This window comes from Epinephelus lanceolatus, chromosome 7 (assembly GCF_041903045.1).
Source record: "Epinephelus lanceolatus isolate andai-2023 chromosome 7, ASM4190304v1, whole genome shotgun sequence".
NCBI lineage: Eukaryota > Metazoa > Chordata > Actinopteri > Perciformes > Serranidae > Epinephelus > Epinephelus lanceolatus.
In genome coordinates, this window is record NC_135740.1 from 28,719,999 (window position 1) to 28,744,065 (window position 24,067).

The 24,067-nt window shown below is 40.5% G+C and overlaps 2 protein-coding genes across 3 annotated transcripts in view; one reads left to right on the forward strand and one right to left on the reverse strand.

The window, feature by feature from the left end:
* The window catches only part of lnx2b (ligand of numb-protein X 2b), a 28,999-nt gene extending 17,409 nt beyond the window's left edge, over positions 1-11,590 (forward strand). For both annotated transcript variants that reach the window (XM_033617858.2, XM_033617952.2), the window contains exons 5-10: positions 1,452-1,883; positions 2,727-2,873; positions 4,596-4,770; positions 7,995-8,238; positions 8,330-8,488; positions 8,647-11,590. In XM_033617858.2, coding sequence (XP_033473749.1) covers positions 1,452-1,883; positions 2,727-2,873; positions 4,596-4,770; positions 7,995-8,238; positions 8,330-8,488; positions 8,647-8,782 — 1,293 coding nt within the window. In that variant the 3' untranslated portion in view covers positions 8,783-11,590. The remainder of the gene's footprint in view (positions 1-1,451; positions 1,884-2,726; positions 2,874-4,595; positions 4,771-7,994; positions 8,239-8,329; positions 8,489-8,646) is intronic.
* Positions 11,591-15,009: 3,419 nt separating this feature from the next.
* chic1 (cysteine-rich hydrophobic domain 1) lies at positions 15,010-22,903 on the reverse strand. The gene is made up of 6 exons (XM_033636751.2): positions 22,729-22,903; positions 20,284-20,338; positions 19,118-19,273; positions 18,674-18,730; positions 18,177-18,236; positions 15,010-16,433 (listed from the first exon to the last, which is right to left on the reverse strand). Exons 1-6 carry the CDS (start codon positions 22,872-22,874, stop codon positions 16,383-16,385), a joined length of 525 nt encoding a protein of 174 aa, XP_033492642.1. The 5' UTR covers positions 22,875-22,903; the 3' UTR covers positions 15,010-16,382.
* Between the last annotated feature and the right edge of the window lie 1,164 nt (positions 22,904-24,067).

Below are 24,067 nucleotides of genomic sequence, written 5' to 3' on the forward strand. Positions count from 1 at the left end.
AAGGATGTATTTAAAAATATTTGATCACAGCCCAGGTGTTTAAAAAAGATACTGAGCATGGTCAGAGCTGTTTCACATGACCCTGATTTGTAAAAGATATGATTGGTGGTGTCACTACATCAATCTGTACATCCTACCCAATTCGTACTGTGCATATGTAACTCAGCAGAGATGGGAAGAAAGTGAGGTGGCTCACTCTTTGGCTACTTTTAGACACTATATATGTAGGGTACATATTTTGTCATATAGCATAAAATCAGATTTATGTAGTCTATGCTGGGCCACTCGGAGCTTGCTCTTGGGTCAGATGTGGTTCGCCAGGCTGCCAGTTGAATAGGGCTGTCATAAAGCTCAATGTGACGTCATCAAGTGTCTTGTTTTGACTTGCAATGTAAGACCTTAAAAAGCCACAAAATCTTTAATTTGAAATCCTGGAGTCAACAAATGTTTGGCATGTTTGCTTGAAGGATTACAAGCAGTTAATTGATTATCAAAGTAGTTGCAATTCAGTTTCTTTCAATAGATTAATCGTCTAATCTTTGCAGCTCCATCACCACTTTTTACCACAATTTTATAGACATTTTATCAACATGTTAGAGGTCAGTGTTAACTGACCCGTGAAAATTTTATATGTATTTATGAACTTTTTTGAGTATGGTTTATTTGCAGTACGAGTTTAGGTTTCCACAGAGGAGAATGGAGTTGCAGAATATAACTGACGATTTTAATAAGTTGTGGCTTCCTCTCCTCCAACAGTGTCCTCCTCCTTGTATTTCTTCCCTCCGGTTCTCCTGGAATGCAGCACCGCTGTAAGCCGAGCTTATAGACTATTTCAGATTCGGCTCTGGCAGCCCTGCCTCAGTGTGTCCTCCAAAATCTAGCTTTCCCTTCCGAAGCCAACCAATCACAAACCTGAATAAGAAAACAAAACCTGCCGTCAAAAAGGCTGCCTCCAGGATGTGAAACATTAGCTGGAGATTTTTGGCTGCTTGGAAAGGTGGTGGATGTAAAGAGATACCGTGGAGACGAGCGAAGTTGCGTCATTCAGATCTTGAAACTCAGTCTTTCTCTTCCCTTTGAATCGATGCATTGATTTTTGTGACAGCTTAATTTCACATCAGAATAGTGAGGTAAATATTTCTTTGACAGGCTCTTATTTTAAACAGAAGAGGCAAGCTGATGTTGTCTTGTAACAAGTATTTGATCTGATTCTGTTGCAGGAGATACAGATATGATATAAAAGTGAGATGGCACAAATAAAACAGAGCTTTAAGTTTTAACAACACATCATGGTGCCACTTTATGGCGTTTACAGAGTTATCCTGGAGGAAAAGGAACACAATAAGTTATTCCCACTTTTCTGCTCAACAAAAAGTGTGCACTGTAACGTTTGCATTAGGCTGCTGCACCACTGACTGTTGTCTCTTCTCTCCACGGTGTCATGTCTCCAGGTGAATGACATCAGTCTGGCTTCAGTCCCCCACTCTCGGGCCATCGCAGTGCTGCGGCAGCCTTCCCTCCTCCGGCTCACTGTCATGCAGGAGAAAGGCTTCAAAACAAGGGATCCACGTTCCGATCATCACCCTTCCTCCAGTACCACATCCACTGCCTCCCAGTCCTCTCACAGTCCCCATGGCAACGCTACCTCCAATCACAACCCGGGCACAGTCCTGCAGGTGACACTCATGAAGAGTCAGCGCAGCGAACCGCTCGGCATCAAACTCATCCGCAAATCGGACGAGAGCGGAGTTTTCATCCTGGACCTGCTGTCTGGTGGTTTGGCAGCCAAAGACGGAAAACTGAGGAACAATGACAAAGTGCTGGCCATCAATGGACACGATCTGAGGCACGGTACACCTGAGAGTGCTGCCCAGATCATACAGGTATCTTAAAGGACATGTACATTAACTAGAAATAACACCCAACATTATCATAAACCATTTTCTATGACTTTAAAGACTGCTTTCCTTTCTTCCAGGCTGAGTTTGTTTGGTATGTTGAACATTTTGTTATTGTGATAGTTTAGCTGTGAGCATGGACTAGTTTGATCCTATCTGTGCTGCTGCATTTAGGGAATGCAGCAGGATTTTGAGGGTGGTTTCCAGAAAGTAGTGCACTAACCTTTTACTAACCTTGTTTTCCAGCACATTTGTGACAATAAAGGTGACACCAGTTAAAAAAAAAAAAGAAAGCCATTCTTGTTTACTGTAGAGCGATGTACAGAGTTCTGGTCCACCAGCAATGGGAAAGGAGTCTTGCCTATTTTTAGCAGGTTTTCCCTTGATTTGAAAGAGTGGTAGGGACTTGGCTTAGAAACTGGAGGGTGGCCGGTTCAAGTCCCACATGGACCACAGTTCAGAGTGTGGACTGGTAGCTGGAGAGGTGCCAGTTAACCTTGAGAAAGGCACCAAAGCCCCAACAGCTTGGAGCATGTGTGTATTTCAGGCTCATGTGTATAATGAACAAGAACAACAGAGTATAAAAGTTGGATTTCCCCAATGCAGGATTAATAAAAATGTTTGTCTTTAAATTTCTATGAACTGAAGGCTGCCAGGATGGAAGCAAATCAATCTGACAACTCAACAATTATGGCATGATCGGTAGTAGTATAAATGATACGTTGTTGATTGCAGAAAACCTAAACCAAAACATCATCCAGTGATCACAAAATCATATTAGAGTGTTGTATTTGCTGTGGTATTAATTGCTTTTTCTTGTGTTTGTAGGCGAGTGAGGTGCGTGTGAATTTTGTGGTGATGAGACCTGCAGAGACTCAGGAGGAAGGAGGAAGCAGCAGAGAGGGACAACACAGCAGAGCAGCCAGGAGGGCGCCTGAGCCGCAGTACTTCAGGCGCCGGTCCACCTACATGAAGGTCATTTCCTCACAAACTAATGCTCAAACTATTTCTTCAATGAAATATTTTTATCCACGTTCATCCAGGCTCTTGTCAGCTGTTAAATGGTGGAAATCTAGTTTGACTCACTGGGTGTGGACTATGGTTATAAACCATTGGCGGCTGGCTATCGAGGCAGGTATTCTTGTCCCCTTCCGCTGTCTGTGTGTTAAAAAATCCCCATCACTGCGAGAAACAACATAAATAACCTACGTGCCCAAGTTTTGACGTAGATTTGGATTGTGCAATAAGGCCCACGTTGTTCTTTTGGTGGATTATTATGAAGATCCACCACGATCAAAACAACTTGGAAAATCCCAGACTTGACTTCACAGGACTCTTATGCTCTCATTTTCTGACAGTGTGTCAGAGTTGTTTGGCCACATCTTTTAATTCTGGCAGCAGCATTTGCCAGTGACATTGGCTTCACCAACTTACTGCAAATCTGAAGCTTTACCATGTTGAGTGAGTTCCTCCAGAGCTCAAGTTGTCAGGGTTGACCTCTAGGGCGCTGATTAAATTACTTGTCATTTTTATCAGTGAAAGTCGAATCACACAGTCGACATATATCTGTTGCTGGTTGTTATGGCATTTCCATTTGTGGAGAGCTAGCCATTTTAGTGACAGTGCTCGCCACCCTATGTGCACATCTTCCAAATCAAGTTACGCCCTGACACCATTTTGCGTGGACTCTGCTGCGTCCTGGCCTGAGCGCTGCCCAAGACAATTGTGATTGGTTTTAAGAAATATAAACAAGCCAAAGCGTTTTTCACCTATAGCAGAACGATAATGTCTGCTTCCAGAGCTTTCCCTCGTGCTGATACAGCGATGCAGAGATCAATCTGGCAACATGAGACGATTAGAAATCTAACTTTCTTTTACAACTCTAACCACAGTGTTGTTCGCAGCATCTTACAAAGCTTACATGTTTGTGTTTACACAGTGTAATTGTGACGATTGCTCCTTTGTTGGTCACACTAAGTTGTGCCATACACTATCCGTAGAAAGAATAGCACCCTCCCCCATGGGGAGTGAGAAGCTTTGCGAGCAGACACCTGCGTCGGTGAGCAGAGATGAAAGCCCTTCTCTGGGGCCTCCCTCTGTCCTGATCAAAAGGCCTGGAGTGCTGCTCACTCTGCCGCTACGGGGCCACTGTCTTGTTGTTTTTTGGTTGTTTCTTTGGGTGGCAGAGGATCAAAGCTGGTAACAGTTAGCTTTCGCCTGCAGAGTCGAGCCTTTTCGTCTTGCTGGGGGGGATGGGTTCCCTGCTGGGGGGAGGAAGAGCCCCCTCCTCCCTCAGCTTCCCTTCTGATGGTTTACAGACTCCAGAGTGAAACAAGGAGGCCGGTTGAAGCTGTCATTTTCCACACATCTTTTCCACTACGAGAGCTCAGTGTTGATCCTCACACGTTGCCTCTACCCTTACCTCTCAGCTCCTTCTCAAATGTTTCACATTTGTTTCTACGAGTGGTCTTGTAGGGGAATCAATTAAGTCAAAGGAGCCTGGAGAGGCTGAAGTGTGTGTGTGTGTGTGTGTGTGTGTGTGTTTTATCAAACAAAAGAACATAAATCAATAATTCTTGTGGAGAATTTGTGAAACATGGCATCCTGACTGAGGCCAGCATTGCTTTAAAATTCCTATGGTGATACTGATCAATATTTATCTTCGCTTGGTATTAAATTGTCTCATTGTTCACACAGGATCCTCCAGGTGGGTTTTCCAGCCAGGAGAAGACTGTAAGCCTGAAGAAGGAGCCTCGGCTTTCCCTGGGCATCACCATCGCTGGGGGGAGGGACTGTCGCAGTCGTCTGCCCGTTTATATCACGAGTGTGCAGCCTGTTGGCTGTCTCCACCGAGATGGCACCATCAAAAGAGGTACAAAGCAGCATCTGGTGATGTGTGATTCTGACCTTTTAATCAGGAATTTGTGCTAGAAATTTTAGTCTTGGAAATGTGTCTTTGTATCGTTATTGTCTTGGCGAGGGCTGCAAATATTTTTTCATCATTGATTAATCAGATTTTTTTTGTTGAAACACTTATCTAAAAAATGTGACCAATTTTTGCTATGTTTTGTCAATTGATCTTGAGAATGGGTTCAGTTCAATTTAGACGTTAAGTTAGAAACTTTGGATAAATAACACTGAACACAGCAACAGCAAGAAACTATTTATGGGAAAGTATTTACAGTCCAGTTTGCAAATTCATTACAATGTGACAGTTGGCCAAATAACAAAAGAACAATCCTCTTTTATCGTGCTTCTATTTAGAGGTACAATGTGTTGCTCAAGGGCACTTAAACGGAGAGGATGTGTGCTGAAATAAAGGCTTAACACCGACTTCTTTGGGATAAGTCTGGTTTCTAAACATTGTGGCCAGACTAACATTTTCATTTCAGAACTGCGTTAAAAATGAAAATGATCTCCATACTTCAGCACCGCTTCAGAAATAATCTCTGTCCATACTAACACACCTTAAAGCGCTTATCATATGACATATCACGTACAGTGGACATGCAAGTGCCGGGTGTAAACAGAAAGCAGATAATCTACTCGGCAGTTGGTTGCTTTGTTACAGAAAACACTACAGAGGAAGAAAAGTGATGAGGAAAGTAAGACCAAAGATTTCTTGGCTTGGTGAAACTGTTACCTAAAGTAACTTGAGTACTGCCCTGTTATTAAAGACTACTGGAGAGGGAGACACAAAGCCCTACAAGATATTTTCAAATGTCCAGGGTCCGACATTAACGGTTGCCCGAATGTCCGGGGCAAGTAAAAATAGCCGACGGGCCAGCAGACCCTGCGCAGACATGCCCGATCGGGCAAGCAGCACTGACTCGGAAACCCACACGTACCAGACAGCCTCTCAGTCCTTAGTCGCTAACGTTAGCTCATGTACAACACAGGTACCACACAGAAACTTTTACAAAGGGTCATAATGTGCTTCTAGTGACTGTCAAATCGCCAGCGAAAGTTGTTTTAAATGCAGACACGGAAAGCAGCTGTTAGTGCCTGCTCTCATGGAACAAAGATCCTCTAAGAAAGACGGTTCACTCTGCTCTGCCGTCAGGAACAAACTTGGAGGCAAAGATCCTCTCCGAGGAAGAGGGTTCACTTTGCTGCAGGGTTCACCAAAATGTTTTTTGTTTTTTTCTTTTAATAAATTGAACACACATTACAGAACATACAAGATTCTGTAGAGAACTAATACATATAATACAATACAATAAACATTGTCAAATTAAATGAAGGAAGAGGATTTTTTTAAAGTCAAATAAAATATTGGGGATTCATGTAAAAATATACATAGAGACATATAAATAATTATATAATTAAAGATATGTAGGCTATGTTAGGTGAATACTCCTGTCAGTGACCCTGACCACTGGCATTGGCAAAAGAGCTGGAGTTGGTCCCTGGATGCTGCACTGCAGCTGCCCACTGCTCCTAGTGTATACAGTAGGATGGGTCAAATGCAGAGGTCAAATGTACAGTATGTAATGTGCTGAGAAGGGACAATAAAAAATCTTCTTCTAATAATAATTTCTTAATAACTAGGAGATAACAAAAGAATAAAGAGATTTCAAAGACTTAAAAAATAAGGGACATGAATCAAAACAACAAGAAACGAGATATATCTCCAGTCATGCACACCCAGTTTTAATAAACTCAGTACTGTTTTTCAACACATATATTGTTTTGTCTTCATTCAGTGTAGTTAGCACATATTCTTATTGCGCCATTGGTTTTGGCCTTGGTGCCCCACAGTTTGGCCGTGATGCCTCAATAAATTTGTATTTATCAAAGGCCAAAGTGGCCTTGCCCTAAAAATATCTTAACTCCAGGCCTGTAATCGTGTATTTCCTCTCCTGTTTCTGTCCTCGGAGGGGCCAGTTGCAGTGTGCTGCTTTTTTATGTGCTGCTGCCTCCATTGGCTGAGCGTCTCTGCTGACGTAAGATATAAGTCATGAGCGAAAATATGCACCATACAGCCAGAAAAAGAACCTCTTAGGCAGGGCAAGTAAGAATTTAGATAGGGCAAGTAGATTTGAGAGGTACTTGCCTGGCAGGGCAAGTAGGAAAAAACCTTAATGTCAGACTCTGCATAATGTGCTGTGCCACTAGTGAGTAAGTTTATATTTTTTGGGTGTATACCTCAGGAATAACCAAAAAGTGACTAATGGATGATGAATATAGTGCTGGTGGGTGGAAAAAAGGACTCTTACCAGGAAATAGCTATTGCAGGAGAGCCCAACCCTAAAAGTATGGATCGACATTACAATGGACATTTACAAAATGGAGAAGATAACAGCATTTGTCAACCATAAAATAGAACAGTTGGTTTCACACTGGGATAAATGGGTCAATCTGATGAATGCACACAGTTGAGGTTTAATGTTAAATGCCAATAAAAAGTAAATTACTAAAAAAAGAAACACAAGTATAAGGCGGTCAAGACAGTGGAAAACAAAGACTGTGAGTCATTATAAAACAAATATGGCAACATGTTAGTGGATCAGGAGCATTATCCATTGCTGGAGGAAGCCATGACAATAAATAAGTACACACACAAGAAGGATGAAAACACAAAAGGTATGTAGGCCTAGCAATGTTTTGACATGACAAGCTGTCACTGATAAGACCCAATCAGGAAGTGAATGAGGGTTCCTGCATCATCGTTTTTAAAACGTCTCTGTTTTCACCTGTCCAGACTAAAATATAGCCGCAGTGTTTTTAAATTAAAACAGGGTCAGCAGGGCTTTGAAAGGTCTCTGTTTGGTCTGTCTCTGTTGTGTAGCCCCAGAGTACGTCCACATTAAGCTGGTTAAATTTGTAAACGCTTCCTGTTCTCTTGGTTTCAGCCCTCCATCCAGACTAAAACTGTTCTTCTCCTCATGAAAACAATGGTGTTTTCTTGTTTAGACAGCTTAATGTAGACAAAGTCTTAGTTTCTTAGTCTAATTCATCTGGTTGAACTGACATCAAATTAAGTTCACCCCTAAGTAAAACAGTCAAATGAAAAACTGTTCTTCATGTTGAACCCAGAGATCCTCCTAACTAAAATGTCTGCTCATGTTGATCACGTCATCTGTGTCTCCACAGGTGACGTTCTGCTCAGCATCAATGGTGTCGATCTGACCCAGCTGACCTACAGCGAGGCAGTCTCTGTGCTGAAGGCTCAGACAGCTCAGTCCCAGGTGTCACTCCGCGTCATCCAGACCCTCTCCGAGGAGTCAGAGGACGACGCAGAGGCTGGCAGCAAGGACGAACTGGACACTCTGGACGACCCACGAGACGACACCCTCAACTGGACGCCGCTGTGGACTCGCTGGCTGGGATTACCAAGGTAGAGCCAGAGTTCTGCTTCTGTACTTCAAGTGTGCTCTGTTCGTTTGTGTGTGAAAGAGCCAGCTCTGACTCTGGCCTTGTTGTTTCAGCCCCATGCACTGGTGTCGGGACATTGTCCTGCAGAAGACCAACAACGAGAGCTGGGGCTTCAGTATCGTCGGCGGCTACGAGGAGAGCCACGGCCAGCAGCCTTTCTTCATCAAAACCATTGTGCCTGGTACCCCTGCTCACTTTGACGGACGCCTCAAGTAAGTAACAAAAACACATTTTCCCTCTACACTGTTTTGGTGTGTAAAAATAGTTCCTGCATTAACCTGCTCACAACAAAGTCTTTGAAGTACACGCAGTAATCAGCCCCTGCATCGTTTCATCACTGTCCACATTAACGGTCTGTGGTCCCCTCCAGGTGCGGCGATGAGATCGTCGCGGTGAATGGAGCCACAACAGTGGGAATGAACAACTCCTCTCTCATCCCCATGCTGAAGTTGCAGAAGAATAAAGTCACGCTGACTGTGGTGTCCTGGCCTGGGAGTCTAGTGTAGCAAAAACACACCTGCACATTCACCCTCCTCTTTTAATTAGCCTCTTTAATTATAGCGCATACACAGATCCTCGCCCTGCTCAGCTGCATTCCTGACTGGGCCACTCACTGTCCCTTCCATATGTAACTCACTGCTTGGTTACATTGTTCAGTCTGTTGATCAGTAGTGTAACATAGAACACATGTGCTCAAGAACCATTTGGTGTACAGTGGGAAAGACTCCCCTGAGCGTGGACTCAGCAGTGACCTCCTTGTTTCAGTGTCCTCTCACACTCTCACACAGATGATTGAACAAAATGGGTGTAATCAGGGTGCAAAGATGATGACAATCAGTGGATTATATCCTTAAGGACAAACTGAAAGGATAGTTTGTTTTTGGAACATCTTTTTGATCCTTTTCTGAATACTTTATATTTTACTTTCCTGTTATCATTTGTTAGTCATGTCTTCACCCAAAGATGAAATGTAGTGCTTACCATATAAGTAGACAGTTGTGATGAAGAATTATAGATGACTACATATAACACGATGGCTGCTAACCGTACAGACTCATGCCAAAGACAGATAAATCCTCCTGTCCTGAAGCTGTGGGAACACAAGTGTAGTTTTATTAACTCTATTTTGTTTCACTTTTAAAACGTGCAACAGAATGATGAAGCCGGTTCAACATTGACTCTATTTTCCCATGATTTTATGTCTAAGTGAGTAATGGAGACGACAACAAATTTTTTTAACTGGTCCCGTATTGAGCAAGAGCGCTGCAGGCAAGGAAACAGGCTGCAGTGTAACTAATGGGCACATCACTGTCAATGTACATCCATTAAATGTGCTTGTTTTTACCTTCGACAGGCTCAGATTAATAAGTCCCGTTTCCACCAAACACTTTCAGTATGGTACCTTTGGAACCACCAGTAACCCTTCAGACATGGTACCTAGACCCCAGCATCTTAAATGTGGGCGGGGTTGTTGTCACTCACTGCTCCGTCCAACACTCTCTGTATTTCCTCATTACCGGTCACACAGATGGAAGTCTGCACCTCGTTGATAAACATAGCGGGTTTGTGCATTTAGTCCTCAGCTCAAGCTCAGGGGTTTAGTGCTGCCGTAGCCCTCACTGAGCGGGGATTAGAATTTATGCTGGTTACGTAATCCAGTCGAAATTAATATATATAAACCCTTGAAGATCCACTCATTACTAAAAGTGTATGTCATATAAAAACTAAAGTAATGGTCAAAGTTGTCACAGTGAAATTTAAGTTATGCAAAACCAGCCACAACTCAGCCCTGAGCAGAGTGACCGTCCTCTATTGACCAATCAACGGACTGCAGTGTTCACAGCTCCACCTTTTAGTACCAGATCTGTGTGCTAGGTACCCCAACAGAGGGGGGACCAAAATGGGGACGGTATGGAGCGGTTTCATTGGTGCCATCCACAACTTTTCACAGTGGAAACTGAAAAAATGTGTACCTAACAGAGCGGTACTGTACCATACCATACAGCGTTTGACAACATTATTGGAAAGGATCACTACAGAGGAAAACCTTTTTTGTTCAAGAGCAGATCCTTTTTGTTAAACCAGAAACAGTTCTGAAGTTGCTTTTGCTAAATCTACCAGACTCCAATTCAATAAACTGTAATTTCATCATGGTAAAACACGCTTCATTCAAAGTCGGCAGAAACAATAAAAAGCCACAAAAACTGTCTTGGTTATTTTTTGCACTGTTCCAACTATTACCGACCAACCGAATTTGGTTGAAATAAACCTTTAATTCACCCACTTATTTTGAAAATATGCTGGCTCTGGTTAAAAAGAATTGATCGTACCTGTAGTGTTCCCTTTCCATACGGTACACAAATGCCCCGAGTGTTTACACTGCAGCCTGTTTCACAGTGGTCTTGCTCAATACTGGACCAGTTTCAAAAATGGTTGTCTCCCTTAGTCACTTAGACGCAAAAAATATGAGGATAAAGGGTCCAGGCTGAAAAATACAAAAAATTCCTGTAAAGCTGCAAAAAGAGAATTTGGTTTTAATAGGAAGGTTGTTGTAAAGCCAGAGAAAAGACCTGCTGTTGCTTTTAGTTTGACACTTTCATACAAACACAGACAGAAATGACCAGTTTAAAGGGGCCTAAAGAGTCTGAGATATCTGAGCCCCAGTCCTATCTAAGCCATAAAAGAAATCAGTAAAATATAACACACTCCTAAACTCAGCAGGAAACCTGTGCAGAACATTTAATCAGGATTGCTTTGGAAGGAAACAGCTTGGGTCCAAGTCTATTTCCTGTTCCTGCTCCTGATTTAAATTCTGCAACAGGACATAAACTTTTAAAATGTTTAAAACACTAAGCTGGTCAATAGAAGCATCTCTTAATCAAAAGTGTTGTTAGTCTATAAATAAGAAATTCAGCCGACGTGTCCATTGACCAGTGCTCTGTATTTATTTTGACATGACATCACACTGAACTGACTCTGATAAATGGGTGCCTTGTCGACATTTGAAGGACAAACCAGAATGTACTTGCCTTAAACTTCCACTCTACCATAATATGTCCCCCCCCTCCCCTCATTAAGAACTGTTTATAGCAGCCGTGTTCAGATAAATTTGTGTTACCTCGTTCTTTTTGTGTCAACACATTCCCAGTGGCCTTTCTCGTGTCTTGATTGAGACAAAACTTATTGAGTAATACATGTAAGATTTTGTTTTGGAGTTGGAGTGGTTGTGATATATACAGTATATATACAGTAGGTAATGAGTGTATCAGCCCATCCACTGTTTCATTATGTTCAATAAAATTATACCAAATCAAGCTGTTCTTCTGTTAACTGCGCTGCGGGGACGGGGACAGATGGAGTCTGGGTTTTTCGCAATTTTGAATCTCAAATATTTTATCTTATTCACCTAAAGTGACAGGAAAATAATGAAGAATCGCTGCAGCTCATATGTTTACATGAATGTAATGTTACTGGGCTTCACACACTGCTATTGGTCCCAGTGTCATAATGGTGAGACAGATCAGAGGGGTTTTGTTGTGCCACGTTCCTGAATAGATTACAAACTGTTCTTCTTTTTTAAACAGTTGTTTATTAAATTACTCGGCCTACATGAGTCAATAGTTAGGTGTCGAAGTTTCAGTGCCCCTTTATGGATATATATATACACAGGTGAATGCCTTTCTAAATGGAGAGATAGACAGTGATCATGAAAATTAATTAGATAAATAAGTAATAAAAACAAATTAATGACAATATTAATAATAAAAATAATAAAATACATTAATGAAAAAATACAAATAAATGAAAATAAATAAAATAATGAAAAAATGTAAAAATATATATATATATTTATATTTTATATATACTTGTGTGTGTATGTATGTAACAATAATATTACTCATATGTATTTTTTACATATTTTTTCATCATTTTATATATTTATTTTTATTTATTTCAGGCATTCGGTTATCTGAACTTATGATGCAGCTCATTAAAAAAACATAAAAATTTTAAAAGAATTTAATAATAATAAAAGTATATAAGTATAAGTGCAGATGGCTGAATGCCTGAAATTCTTTACCCCAGTGGTTATGTCCAATATGTGGTGATGTCCAATAAAGTGTACAGTCTGTTCATGGCTCAGTCTGACCCCTAGTGGACAGACACTGTACAGACAAAAGAAGTGACCCAGGCTCCCTCCTTTCTTACTTTAGAGTCTCTGTGACATTAATATTTTTTTCTTTCTTACACGAAACCTAAGCTCAGCAGTCCTTACATGAATATGCAAAACTAAAGCTGACCAGACTCATGTTTGTATAAAGTATGCACACCATCTGTGCACAGAGAAACTGTATTACATAAGCTGTAGGTGGTTCAGAGTGTCTGAAGGGAGGACTGAATGTACAGTTCAAGTTTGTGAATATCTGCATGTCCAAACACACACGACAATTTACAGCCTCTCATCTTCTGTCACACATCCACCCAGACAGACGTTTGTTTGTGCATGCAAACACACAAGACCGAACAACCAGTACAACTTGCTGCAGAAGTGGCTTGCACAGTGCCTTGAAAAAGTATCAACCTGCCCTTGGCGTTTTGCCTTTTTTGTTGCACAACAATCTGTAACTTAGATGGATATTAATTTGGATTTTATGAAACAGACCAAAAAAGTCAGAGTTGGTGAGGCAAAGAAAAAGATTTGTTCACCTTTACGTCTATACATCACATGATTAGTAAAATTAAGTCCACCTGTGGGCAGTCTACGTGTCACATGATCTCAATACACACCTGCTCTGAAAGGCCCCAGAGTCTGCAGCACCATGAAGACACAAACACGTTTGGCCCTGTAAAGTCACTGAAAGTCACACAGAAACTTAAGAGTCACATGCTGCGTGAGTTACCAGTGGTGGAAAAAGCACTAGGGTAATAGTAGCAATGTACAAACAGGAGCACAAGTCCTATATTTAAAGTTCTATTAAAGAGACAGTTCACCCCCAAACCAAAAATACATATTTCTCCTCTCACCTGTAGTGCTGTTTATCGGTATAGATAGTTTTAGTGTGAGCTGCAGAATGTTGGTGATATCAGCCGTAAAGATGTCTGTCTTCTCTCCAGTATAATGGAACCAGATGGCACTCAGCTTGTGGTGCTCAAAGTGCCAAAATATACATTTTAAAAACTCAGCAGCAATGTCTCTTTGCAGAAATCATGACCTGGTGACTCAGGATAATCCACAGACCTTGTTGTGAGCTTTTCATTTAGGAACTATTTTCTTTCTAACTACACCTGCCAACCGCATCACTGCCCAGAAGGTCGCGTGCATCTACTGCTAGCCGAGGACACCAATAATGTTTACATTATTATTACATTTCGTACTGTCCCAAGCCTCTCGTCCATGAGTAGATGCATGCACATCTCTCCTTAGCGTGGTGGTAGATTCACTACTTTCTGAGTCAAATAGCTTTTCAGTAGCGAATCTGATTAATTGGCTGAGTTGTGGGGTAGCATCCACAAAAGTTGCAAGCTTCTGCAGAGGTCTGGATAAAAGTAAGGATAATAAAACGGAGGATAAGTAATATGACTGACACCAGCGCCACACCAAGGCATGTAGACAAGTGAAGCACTTCCACATGACGTCACATACTAATCCTTAAGTTTATTCTGCTTACTGCTTTCGCTATTGGATTTTCTTGGCAAAAACCAGCCCTACTCTACCTCTGATTGGCTACATTGCACTTCTTGACATGTCTCTCACTTGTCTTGCCCATAGACTGTATCTATTTAGTGGATTTGCAGTGGACACCAGAGAAATAGACGTAACAAGGGCCAAGAAAAGAGCCTGAAAGGAAGAGAACAATATTAAGAAGGAAGAGAAAGTGACATACTGATGTCTCATGTTATTTGCAGGACATGTCCATGTTTTAAAATTTTAATTTTCTTTTAATCAAAGTAGGTTTGCAATTTTCTCGTAGCCTAGCTTGCTACATTTCTCTGGAGATAGCTTCAATGTAGTGAAACTTAAGTTCGATGTAGAGTAATTAGTAGCTTAGTTCACTACATTTTCCAGGAAGCTTGCCCAACATTGGATGCATGTTTACTTCTGCGCTGTGATACAGCTGGTGGGTGTGCTGGGTGTAAATATAGTGAGGTAAAAAGTACAATATTTCACTCTAAAATGTAGGAAAGCAGAAATATAAAACATGATAAACTGAAAATACTAAAGGGCAAGTGACTTTGTGTTTAAAATTTCCCCCAAAATGAATTTATCATAAGCATGGCTATGGTTATGACTCGTACTACTATTTATAATTCCACTCCAAATGAAATAAAACTAGTGGTGGCAGCTTATACTATTGAGGCACTGGTGTAGTAAATGGTTCCTGAAACTCCAGGCTCAACAGGGACAGACTGTGAATGTGAAAACAAAAAAACAAAGGACCATAAAACCAGCCAGACTGAAGTGAAGCCAGCACTTCAGTATTCGGGGGTTGTGTTGAGATAAAGTAAAGACAAGGTCCAGTATTCTCTGACCGCTGATCCATAACGTTAGAAAGCAGCAGCAGGTTATGGTAAAAGTTGCCCAAATGTGTCGACTAATTGCCAACCGTGTTGTTAAAGTTAACGATTCAACACTTTGTTAAACGTGACAAACAGCCAGATCTGTCTTTAAGACGACACTTCATTAACCAAGTGTGAAAAAATGGTTTCAAATGACAAAAGGAAGCAAAGAGAATTCAAAATCAACAATTTATTTTCTCTCTCCGCAGGGATTAGGTCACCATGACGAACATTTACAAGAATTGTAACAGGGACAATACTGGGAGGAGGGTTTAAAATCTCCTTTGTACAAGAGAACAGATTTCAACCTGTACTTCTTTGTGGTTCACTGACTACTCCAGAGGCACTCTAATACGACGCATTGCAGCAATCTCTTGACTACGATTCAGGAAAATAACACTGAGACAGAATGACTGAGACAAAAGAACCATCTGCTCGATATGTGGAGGAGCAAACACAGCACAGGGAGAAGTACAAAACTATAAAAATTAATGCAAAGTCGGGATAAAATGATAAAAAATAGATGAGTGGAAGAGCAGAGTTCAAATCGTTATCTTCCGACTGCACATCAGAGATGCGACCATCTCCAGTTTTAACAGATGACGACTCATTAAGTGTCATCTTTATTGGCAAAAACCACGTGGTACCATGCACTGCTGTCTGTGGATGAATCTTCAGGACGCATCATTGTCTGAAATCCTGACTTCCTGCTGGGCTCAAGTGCAATAATCAGTCCTAACTCTGGCATCATGTACATAGTAACTATATGGCTTACAAGGTAAACAGGTCCATACAAACTAGAAAGGTACATAGACATCTTTCATTAATCAAAACTATGGTACAGCAATATATTGGCAAAAAAACTAAATAGCTAAGTAACTTTATGTAAACAATGGTATACCACTGTACAGCTTATCCTAACATGGTATTTACAGGTCAAGTTCGTTCACTAGCTAGTTCCCATGTACAGAGGGTCAAATGTAAAGAAATAACACAGGGTGGTGACGTACACTGTACGTTAGGCAATTTCAACCATCCCATCTACTTGCAAAGAACTGGATTCAAAGAGAGGAAACCCAACAAACAGCATTGAAGTCTACGGACTTGTTGAATTACCCAGAGTCCTCCTCCTCTTCCTCTCACACATAGAGTTATCTTTAAAAAAAATCATACATAAGGCAAGGATAGTTAAGGAAGGTGGAGGCATCACATTCTTTGCAAGGGAGTACTGATATAATAGATGGGATAAGTTGATGGTTCTTTGGGGTAAATGCACTTTTCGAGAGTTTCACTTGTTTGTCACATGTAACAAAAAAAAAAACACATCTGAGTGCAACAGAGGGGACATGTCTAGTTCTGTCGGGGAAAATGTGCAAAATCTGCTCTAAAGCAAAGTGACAGTGTTGCAAATTCTAATGTACAAGGTACTGGGAGATGTACAGGGTCGTCATGAGAGACAACGGTGCAGACCCTTATTCCAACATACTGTATATACAAGGCACTAAGGATAAGATTCAAGGGCCACACGTCCAGTCTTTAACAGCCTCCTCAGTCCGGTCGGAATATAGGATATTTGGGTAAGAATTCTATAAGAATGACCTACAGAGAGATAAATAGAAAACAAATGATTATTCAGGGCAAATGTATGAGAGGTGAAGCAATTATAACAACCAAATGACAGAAAATCAATTGGGAACGCTTTGTTTTATGGGTCCTGTCATTTCTTAAATGTATACTATGCAGGATTTCCCTATAAAACAATGTGTAGACTCTAGTAATCCCTCTCAATCATCACTTATGACCCACTAGAAGTGTGTGGCGGTTTATTTATTTGCAGACACTCTTGTTCTCTGCCTGTATTTTTCTTATTTTGTCTTATTTTGTTGTGTTTGGGGCATTCCTGGGCACAGCACGCAGGTAAGGTTGGGACTTTATAAAAGGGTAGCGACAAAGGTTGTAAGCAGCACACACCCAAAAGGAAGCTATGTAAAAAATCATGGACACAGCTTCGCAAATAACGCAGATACAGTGAGGCAAAACACCAAGCGGACAAAGATGGAGCTGGTTTTTGCGTTCTCTTTCGTTGGTGATGCTGTTGACAATCAGTAGCCAACAACTCCTGCATAGTATAGCTTTAAGAATTTCTTAGTTAGTTTCCTATTTAAAAAAAATGTAATTTAATATGTATTGTGAAGACAAAAGAGAAGTTCTAACATAGCATCCCTTTGTCCTAGAAACAGTATTTATATTCAAGAAGTCTGCAACAGCAAATATGTTGGATAAAGATAAGTTTAACTGTGTTGAGTTTAACAGCAGTTTTTGATTTCCAGTGACTCTTCCTCTGAAAATCGACTACTGAATCAAATGTTTATAGTAATAATGTGTTTGTGTTGAGCTTGTTTTTAGCTGTATGTCTATTTTGTGACTGTACATTGAGAGCAACAAAAGACCGGAATCAAATTCCCTATATGTGCACACATACGTGGCCAATAAAGCTGATTCTGATTTATTTATTTCTGGATGTCAGTGTGTGCTGTTAAACCGTTTCATAAGTTTACAGTTAAATCGATTAAACTCTGGTATATTGTAGGGAAACGTGGGACCAATTATTCTGCAACCGTTTAGATAATGAATTAATTATTTCCAAGCAGAAATACCACACACATGCTGGGTCTAGCTCCTCCAATGGGAGCATTTGTTGCTTTTCTTTGTCATATATAATACTTAACTAAATATCTTGGTGTTTGGGACTATTGGTCAAACAAAACAAGACATTTAAAAATGTTACCCTTGCCTCTGGCAAATGAACTGATTTTTTTAAAAGCCGTTGTATGATATTTTATAACATGACTGATCAATTGATCAAGATTGATCTGCTTAATTGCTAATGGAAACAGAGCTGGGCAATGTGGAGAAAATCAAAAATAATATTATATATTTTTATATTTTGACCAGATACCTTGGTAGTGACACTGATAGTGCGTTGATATTGTAGGATTGAGTATTGGGGCGCTCACAAAATATTTACACAATGAGATTTTTTTTTGATAAATAATCACCAGTAAGGTGGATATAATGACAAAGTGGGTAAAGGCAAATAATAAAACAGCTAAAACAGTCTGTTAAGTTTAGAAAATTACATCACTCTACTGGAATACAGCCTTTAAAACCCAGAAAAGACAACACGATATTGTGATATGAAGAGGATATCTAGTCTCAGATCACAATATCATTATCATTTAAATATATTGTCCAGCACTAAATGGAAATCAATTAAAATATTAGTAACATTATGCAGTAATCTTATAGTTCATAGTGGTCTAGTTGTGTCAGTCCACTTACATATTCCATCATGTTACTGCTTTCACATTTTCTTTTACTGAGTTTCCAGTGCAGCCCCAGCTGATGAGAGAAGAAAAGACACAGACACAATGAATGAGCATCTCTCTCAAACAGACAAAGACTCAAACACACACACAAAGGAAAATCTGTCTGAAATCTCCCCTTCGGTGTCGGGGGAATTTGGGAGCAGGGTTGTCTGGTCTCGCTGGGGTCAAACTGTGGCCAGACACCCTGAAGAGCTTCCTTTATGCCTTTGCACAGCTACTAGCTGTAATTTGTTGCTGCGAGACAAAACAAAATTAACACGGCATTTTACTGCTGACCTCACCGTCCTCTCAGACCTTGTGCACAAGATCTGACTCAGCTCTAAGGCACTTGTGCGGCAGGTTTGAGTTTACAGAACAGATTAATGGTCATTATCCATCACGATGATATTCGACTTACACTGACACAGACAATTAAACACTTTCACACAGGTGCTAATTCGTCTTTCTTACCTTGTGGTATAATCGGTTATTTTCCCACTCTAACAACTTATGAATAGACCGTCTTGTCTGTTGGGACAGAAAACAAATGCATGTGCATTAATGGCAGCAGCAAAATACTTAATTTAACAGTTTAACAGGTAACAGTAAACAGCCACCGTGTTAGGATTTATGGACTGAACACCTAATTTACCAGCTAGTAATTTCCACTCTGTTGCCATTAATTCTGAGTGGTAACACCACCTTTAAATGACACACCCATGAGCTGGGCAGGAGAGGAGCTCTGCAGCGCAATGCGTCATTTCTACACAGAGCCACTAATTGAACACGAGTTGTTATTACCCTCTACACTCAGGCCAATGTGGCTGAATTGCTATAACAGCCCCTGAGTAATCAGCGCTGATGTAAGGGAGAGTTAAACTGTCCAAGTCGTGTCACAGGAGGTCTGGGACTTACTCTCTTGTTGAGGCAGATAACAGGCCACAGACTGCAGCCTACTGTACAGCAGCAGCACAGGCATCCGCAAAGAAGCCACTTCACATTCACAGGCAAGTTCTTCTTCAAACAAGCGTTCACCCTGCTGATGCTGGTTTTGAATTCCTCTGGCGCTACCTAGAAAATAAAGAGAAAGGGTTGATGTGTGCACCAAAATAAACAGCTCCTAAAGGCTCTATGCTGTGGGGGGAATTAACAAAATTGAGGCAATAACAAAATTACAAGAGGGAGTGAGACATTTCAAGTGTTTGTAGGTGGTGTTAACATGAAAGATTCCTAATTGCTACAAAGAAAACCTGTGCACAGAGATCAAAGAGCTTGAGAAAAACCAACAGGTAGATATTTGGAGATGCTGTCCAGAGATGAGATGAGATCTCTAAATACTATGCCTCTGACTTGCTAACCAAGCTCCAGACTGTTCAAGGCAAGGAGGGACTCAAAGGAGAGATAAGCTCAGTGCCTGTGGCAGCGCCGGTCAAACAACTTGAATGGATGCTCATTCCTCGCTGAGTCTGTACGCCATAAAACAGGGGTCGTAATCTTTTATGACAGGATGCAAAGGTCTCTTTGCAAACAGCCAAAGACCTCAGAATAAAGCCCAGCAGGGCCTGATCTGCACCCTTCAATCATCATAATTGTGACCTCATCCATCACATGTCACCCTGGGTCACAATACTGAAGGTACTTTTTATTGCCCCACACTTCCCTCGGCCTGCTCTTACCCCTGCAGCCTTTTTGTGTTTCTGCGTCCGACCCAGGAAGCTTTCCTTTCTTGTCTGCGGCAGAGTCTTCATTTCATTATTTTATCACCGGGAGCTGGACCCTCAAAAACACTGGGGTCCCCGCCAACTTAGCCCCATAGATGGCTTACTCATTTACAGAGCTGGACAGCAGCACATTCAGGCCTTTTTCTATACAATGTGGTGCGTCACTTGAAATGCAGCTCCGCCAGATCAAAACCTCTCTGAGAGATTTGAATGGGGCGGTTTGGGGAAGTTGGGGCTGTTAAAGGGGCCAAAAGAACAACTGAATCACTGTGGCTTTAATTGCTTAATTCTTCCCACTTCGAATTGAACAGAAAGCAGCCTGCAAGACTGAAGTGCAAGAAAACTAGAAAGCAACTGTACCTTTCCCGTGAGAACAGATGGAAATTCTGTGTCAAATCTGTTGCTCAGGCCAAACCTGAAGAAAGACAAACAAACAAAATATGAGCAATGATAAGGTAATAAAAATGAATCTAAAACTAAGCATAAAAACTGCTATTACTATATGATGAGAACAAAAATAGTCAAGAGTGGAAATATACTGCTGGATTACATGATGAGACAGAACATTCACAAACTAGTTTAAATTATGAGATGGGAGACTTTAAATCACACACAACTACAAAAGCAGGGCACAATAAGAAATATTTCTATTGCAGTTCTTGATGTGAAGAGAACAAGAATGAAGGTGTCCAGACAACCAAGCAACACCATATTGCCAAAAAAACAACACCATAAATTATCATCAGTAAAATCACTTCAAGTCAAACATACAAAAAATAAATGACAAACAAATTATTACTAAAATGGTAAGCTTACACTACATTTCCCATAATCCATTAAAGGAGCAGTGTGTAGGATTTTGGGGCATCTATTGGCAGAAATAGTATCTAACATTAATAAGAATGTTTGTAGTTTATAATCACCTGAAACTAAGAATTGTTGTGTTTTTGTTACCTTAGATTGCGGCGTTTACATCTTTATATCTTCCACGCAGATGCCATGTTGTTCTACAGGAGCCCAGAATGGACATTATAAACATTTTTGCATTGGCCACCAAAGTTCTCCTACACGCTTGGCACATGCTGGAAGTTTCAGTTCTGTAACCTCACTGCTAGATACCACTAAATCCTACACACTAGACCTTTAATGTTGTTTGGTCTATAAAATGTTAGACAATGCTGAAAAAATGTCAGGAAGTGTTTCCAAAAGCCCAAGATGACATCTTTAAATGTCTTTCTGTCTATGACAAAAGGATATCCTATCATATATATAAAAACACACCAGAAAATATTCATATTTCAAGAGCAAGAATAAAAAAATTCCGATTTTTTTTCCTTTAAAAATTACTCAAACTGGCAAATAATTTAATAGTTGACAACTAATCTATTTAATCATTGCAGCTCTATGTATCAAAGAAAAGCAGGGTGTCTTTAAGTACCAGACAGTTAAATTTAATTCCTGTTCAAGACACCTTTTAACCTAATTTAGGACTGATTTTACCAATCCTGTTTTACTTATTTCAGCATCGCTGCTAAGCACTGCAGGTAAGTCGTGTATATGTGGTGTTGTACATATATAGTGTTATATAGGAATATGGTTATTAGAGTGAAGTAAGTCAATCTACATTTTGCAAACAGGTAAGTGAAAGTAGGAAGTTAAATGACGGTATTATAGTTTTAAAAAAATGTTTACATAGAAAGGCTTCACTCAATTACACAAAAGGAAATTAAAAAATGGGTGAATGACTTTAACGACTTATTAGGCCTTAGTTTTGTAACATTCAAAACATTTTAAGACTTTTTAAGGACCTGCAGATACCCTGAAAAGGTGTGTTCATAGCCTCATCTTTACTAAGACCAGTTCTGATTGATAAGTTGTCATGTCCATGTGAAGTAAAATAAGATTTGTAAACAAAATAGCAGTGTGTAGGTATATTTTCAGTAGGTATAAGCTGTAAGTGGGCAATAATATATAGTTTCTTGTACAGAAATTTGTTTGCAACTCTTTCCTGGATTGGAAAGAAAGAGCAATGCTTAATAAAAACAACATCCATGTGAAAACTAACAGATGATACTAAGTTTAAAAATTGACATCCTCATTTCTGTCTGACCAGAATCCAGAGTTAGCAGAGAGGGCTAACACAGCTTGGCAGGTGGGATGTAACATATGTTAGTCAGATCTTGGTTATGGTGAGGTGTAGGGAAGATCTGACGATGATGACAGTGATTATTTTTTGCATTTTCTTCTAAATAAAACTCACTGCACAACTACATGACGTCATAGTGGGGGGCTGACGTACTTAAAGCTCTAGTTGTCACCCTGATAATGCAGCCTCCATCAAAACGTAGCTGTGAAGCTGACGTCCCCGTGTAAACAATGATGAAACTCACAATAAACAAGCTTTAGACGATGATTCACTGGCTGACACTCTGCTGACTCGACAGATAACTTCACTAAGTCTGGTGGTGATGTTTTAGTGTGCTCGGTGACAACGTTACAAGCACAGACTTCTAATAACGGTACCTCACATGTAAACTTGCCTACCAATCAATGTCGGTTGCTAGTCTATCAAGTTCATGGTTGCCATGGTGAAATAGAACCCTTAACGTTAATATATGTCGTAATAATGTTCCGTTAGTGCTCAAACCAACGATCCCCTCGCTTAAACATATGGCTAACTGTTAGTTGTTGTGTTAAGCGTTAGCTAGCAGGCTAGCAACATGCTAATGAGGCTAAAGGATGAAGACAGCAAAATAACAAAGCGACAGCGTGACAGACGGCAGCGACAAACGCGGCTCCGCTTACACTGTGATGTGTCCGGCCCCTCGCATCACCACGGGCTCCGGACAGTATCTGGGCAAGTGTTCCTCACTCACTACGTGCTCATCCTCTTCGTCTTCCAACTCATAAATGGTATCAAAGTCCGCCATGTTGGGTAGTAAGACGCTCATGACGTCTCCGACGGGGCTGCGCGCGGACGCACGAGCGGGCGCGCGGTGAGCCAGAGTTTGTGAATAGCGATGATCGCCCCTCTGCGTCCAGAGGGAGATGAACATCATCAGCTAAACATCTGACATCACTGAGACATGGGGCATTGGAAACTATTATACCCAGGACACACTGACTGTTTATAATAAGGCTGAAAATATCATAAACCAATTATTATTAGACTTTATCCCTGCAGTTTGCACCACAATTAACTCAGTCAAAGCACATGGGTCAAAGTCAGGAAAAGTCCTCCTCCCAAACTAGTCAGTCCAGCCACACATCAATTAACATGTGACTTCAATTAATTATGCATGAACCTACACTGTGGACGCATCAGCCTGAACCAGTCTCACTTCTAGTAACCTTAAACAGACCTATATGAGTTAAATGGGAACATAGCCCATTTTCAAAATTCGTACAAGTTAGTCTCTGGTCTAAAACAGTCCAAAAAATATTAGTGGATATGGATAACTCTTCCAAATCCAAAATCTTGAGTGCTAAAACCCAAATTTGTGATCTCACATAAGGGTATACAGTCTGGATCTGCTGCATAGATGATGGAATGGGAAAGAAGATGACACTGAGAGCACCTAGGAAAATGTTTTATGTTTCAGAGCTAAGAACATTACAGTAGAATAAAGCTCATTTAAGTATAAAAAAGAAAACAAGCACTCTGTAGATCCACAAACTTATGTTCTCATTCATTGTCAATGGAGCAGTATAATTGATGACCTCAAGTTTGGGACTTTCTTCTCTGGTTTCTGACTTTCACAGAGAGTAGCTCATGTTCATAAATATCGACTGAACTTTCCTAGACCATGGGAATAACATATTGAAATTCCTAATTTAGGTGGTGTTCACCTTCAAGTCTTTAAGCCTGAGATGTTAGATGTTTCTCTGACATTAAATGCAAAATAAAGTGCACCTGCTGATGTCACAGGACATTAAACATATATGTTAAATAGCCCAAACAAGCTATTCTGTCTAACACAATTTAGATTTAACTGAACAAGACAAATCAACCCCCATAATTTTAGTTGCTATGTTCATTTGTGGACACTTACACTAGTTGGTTTTAAGTCACTAGTGAGGTAATTTCAAAAATAAGTGAAAACAAACCAGTCTCATATTTAAGAAAAAAAAAGTGATAAAAAGC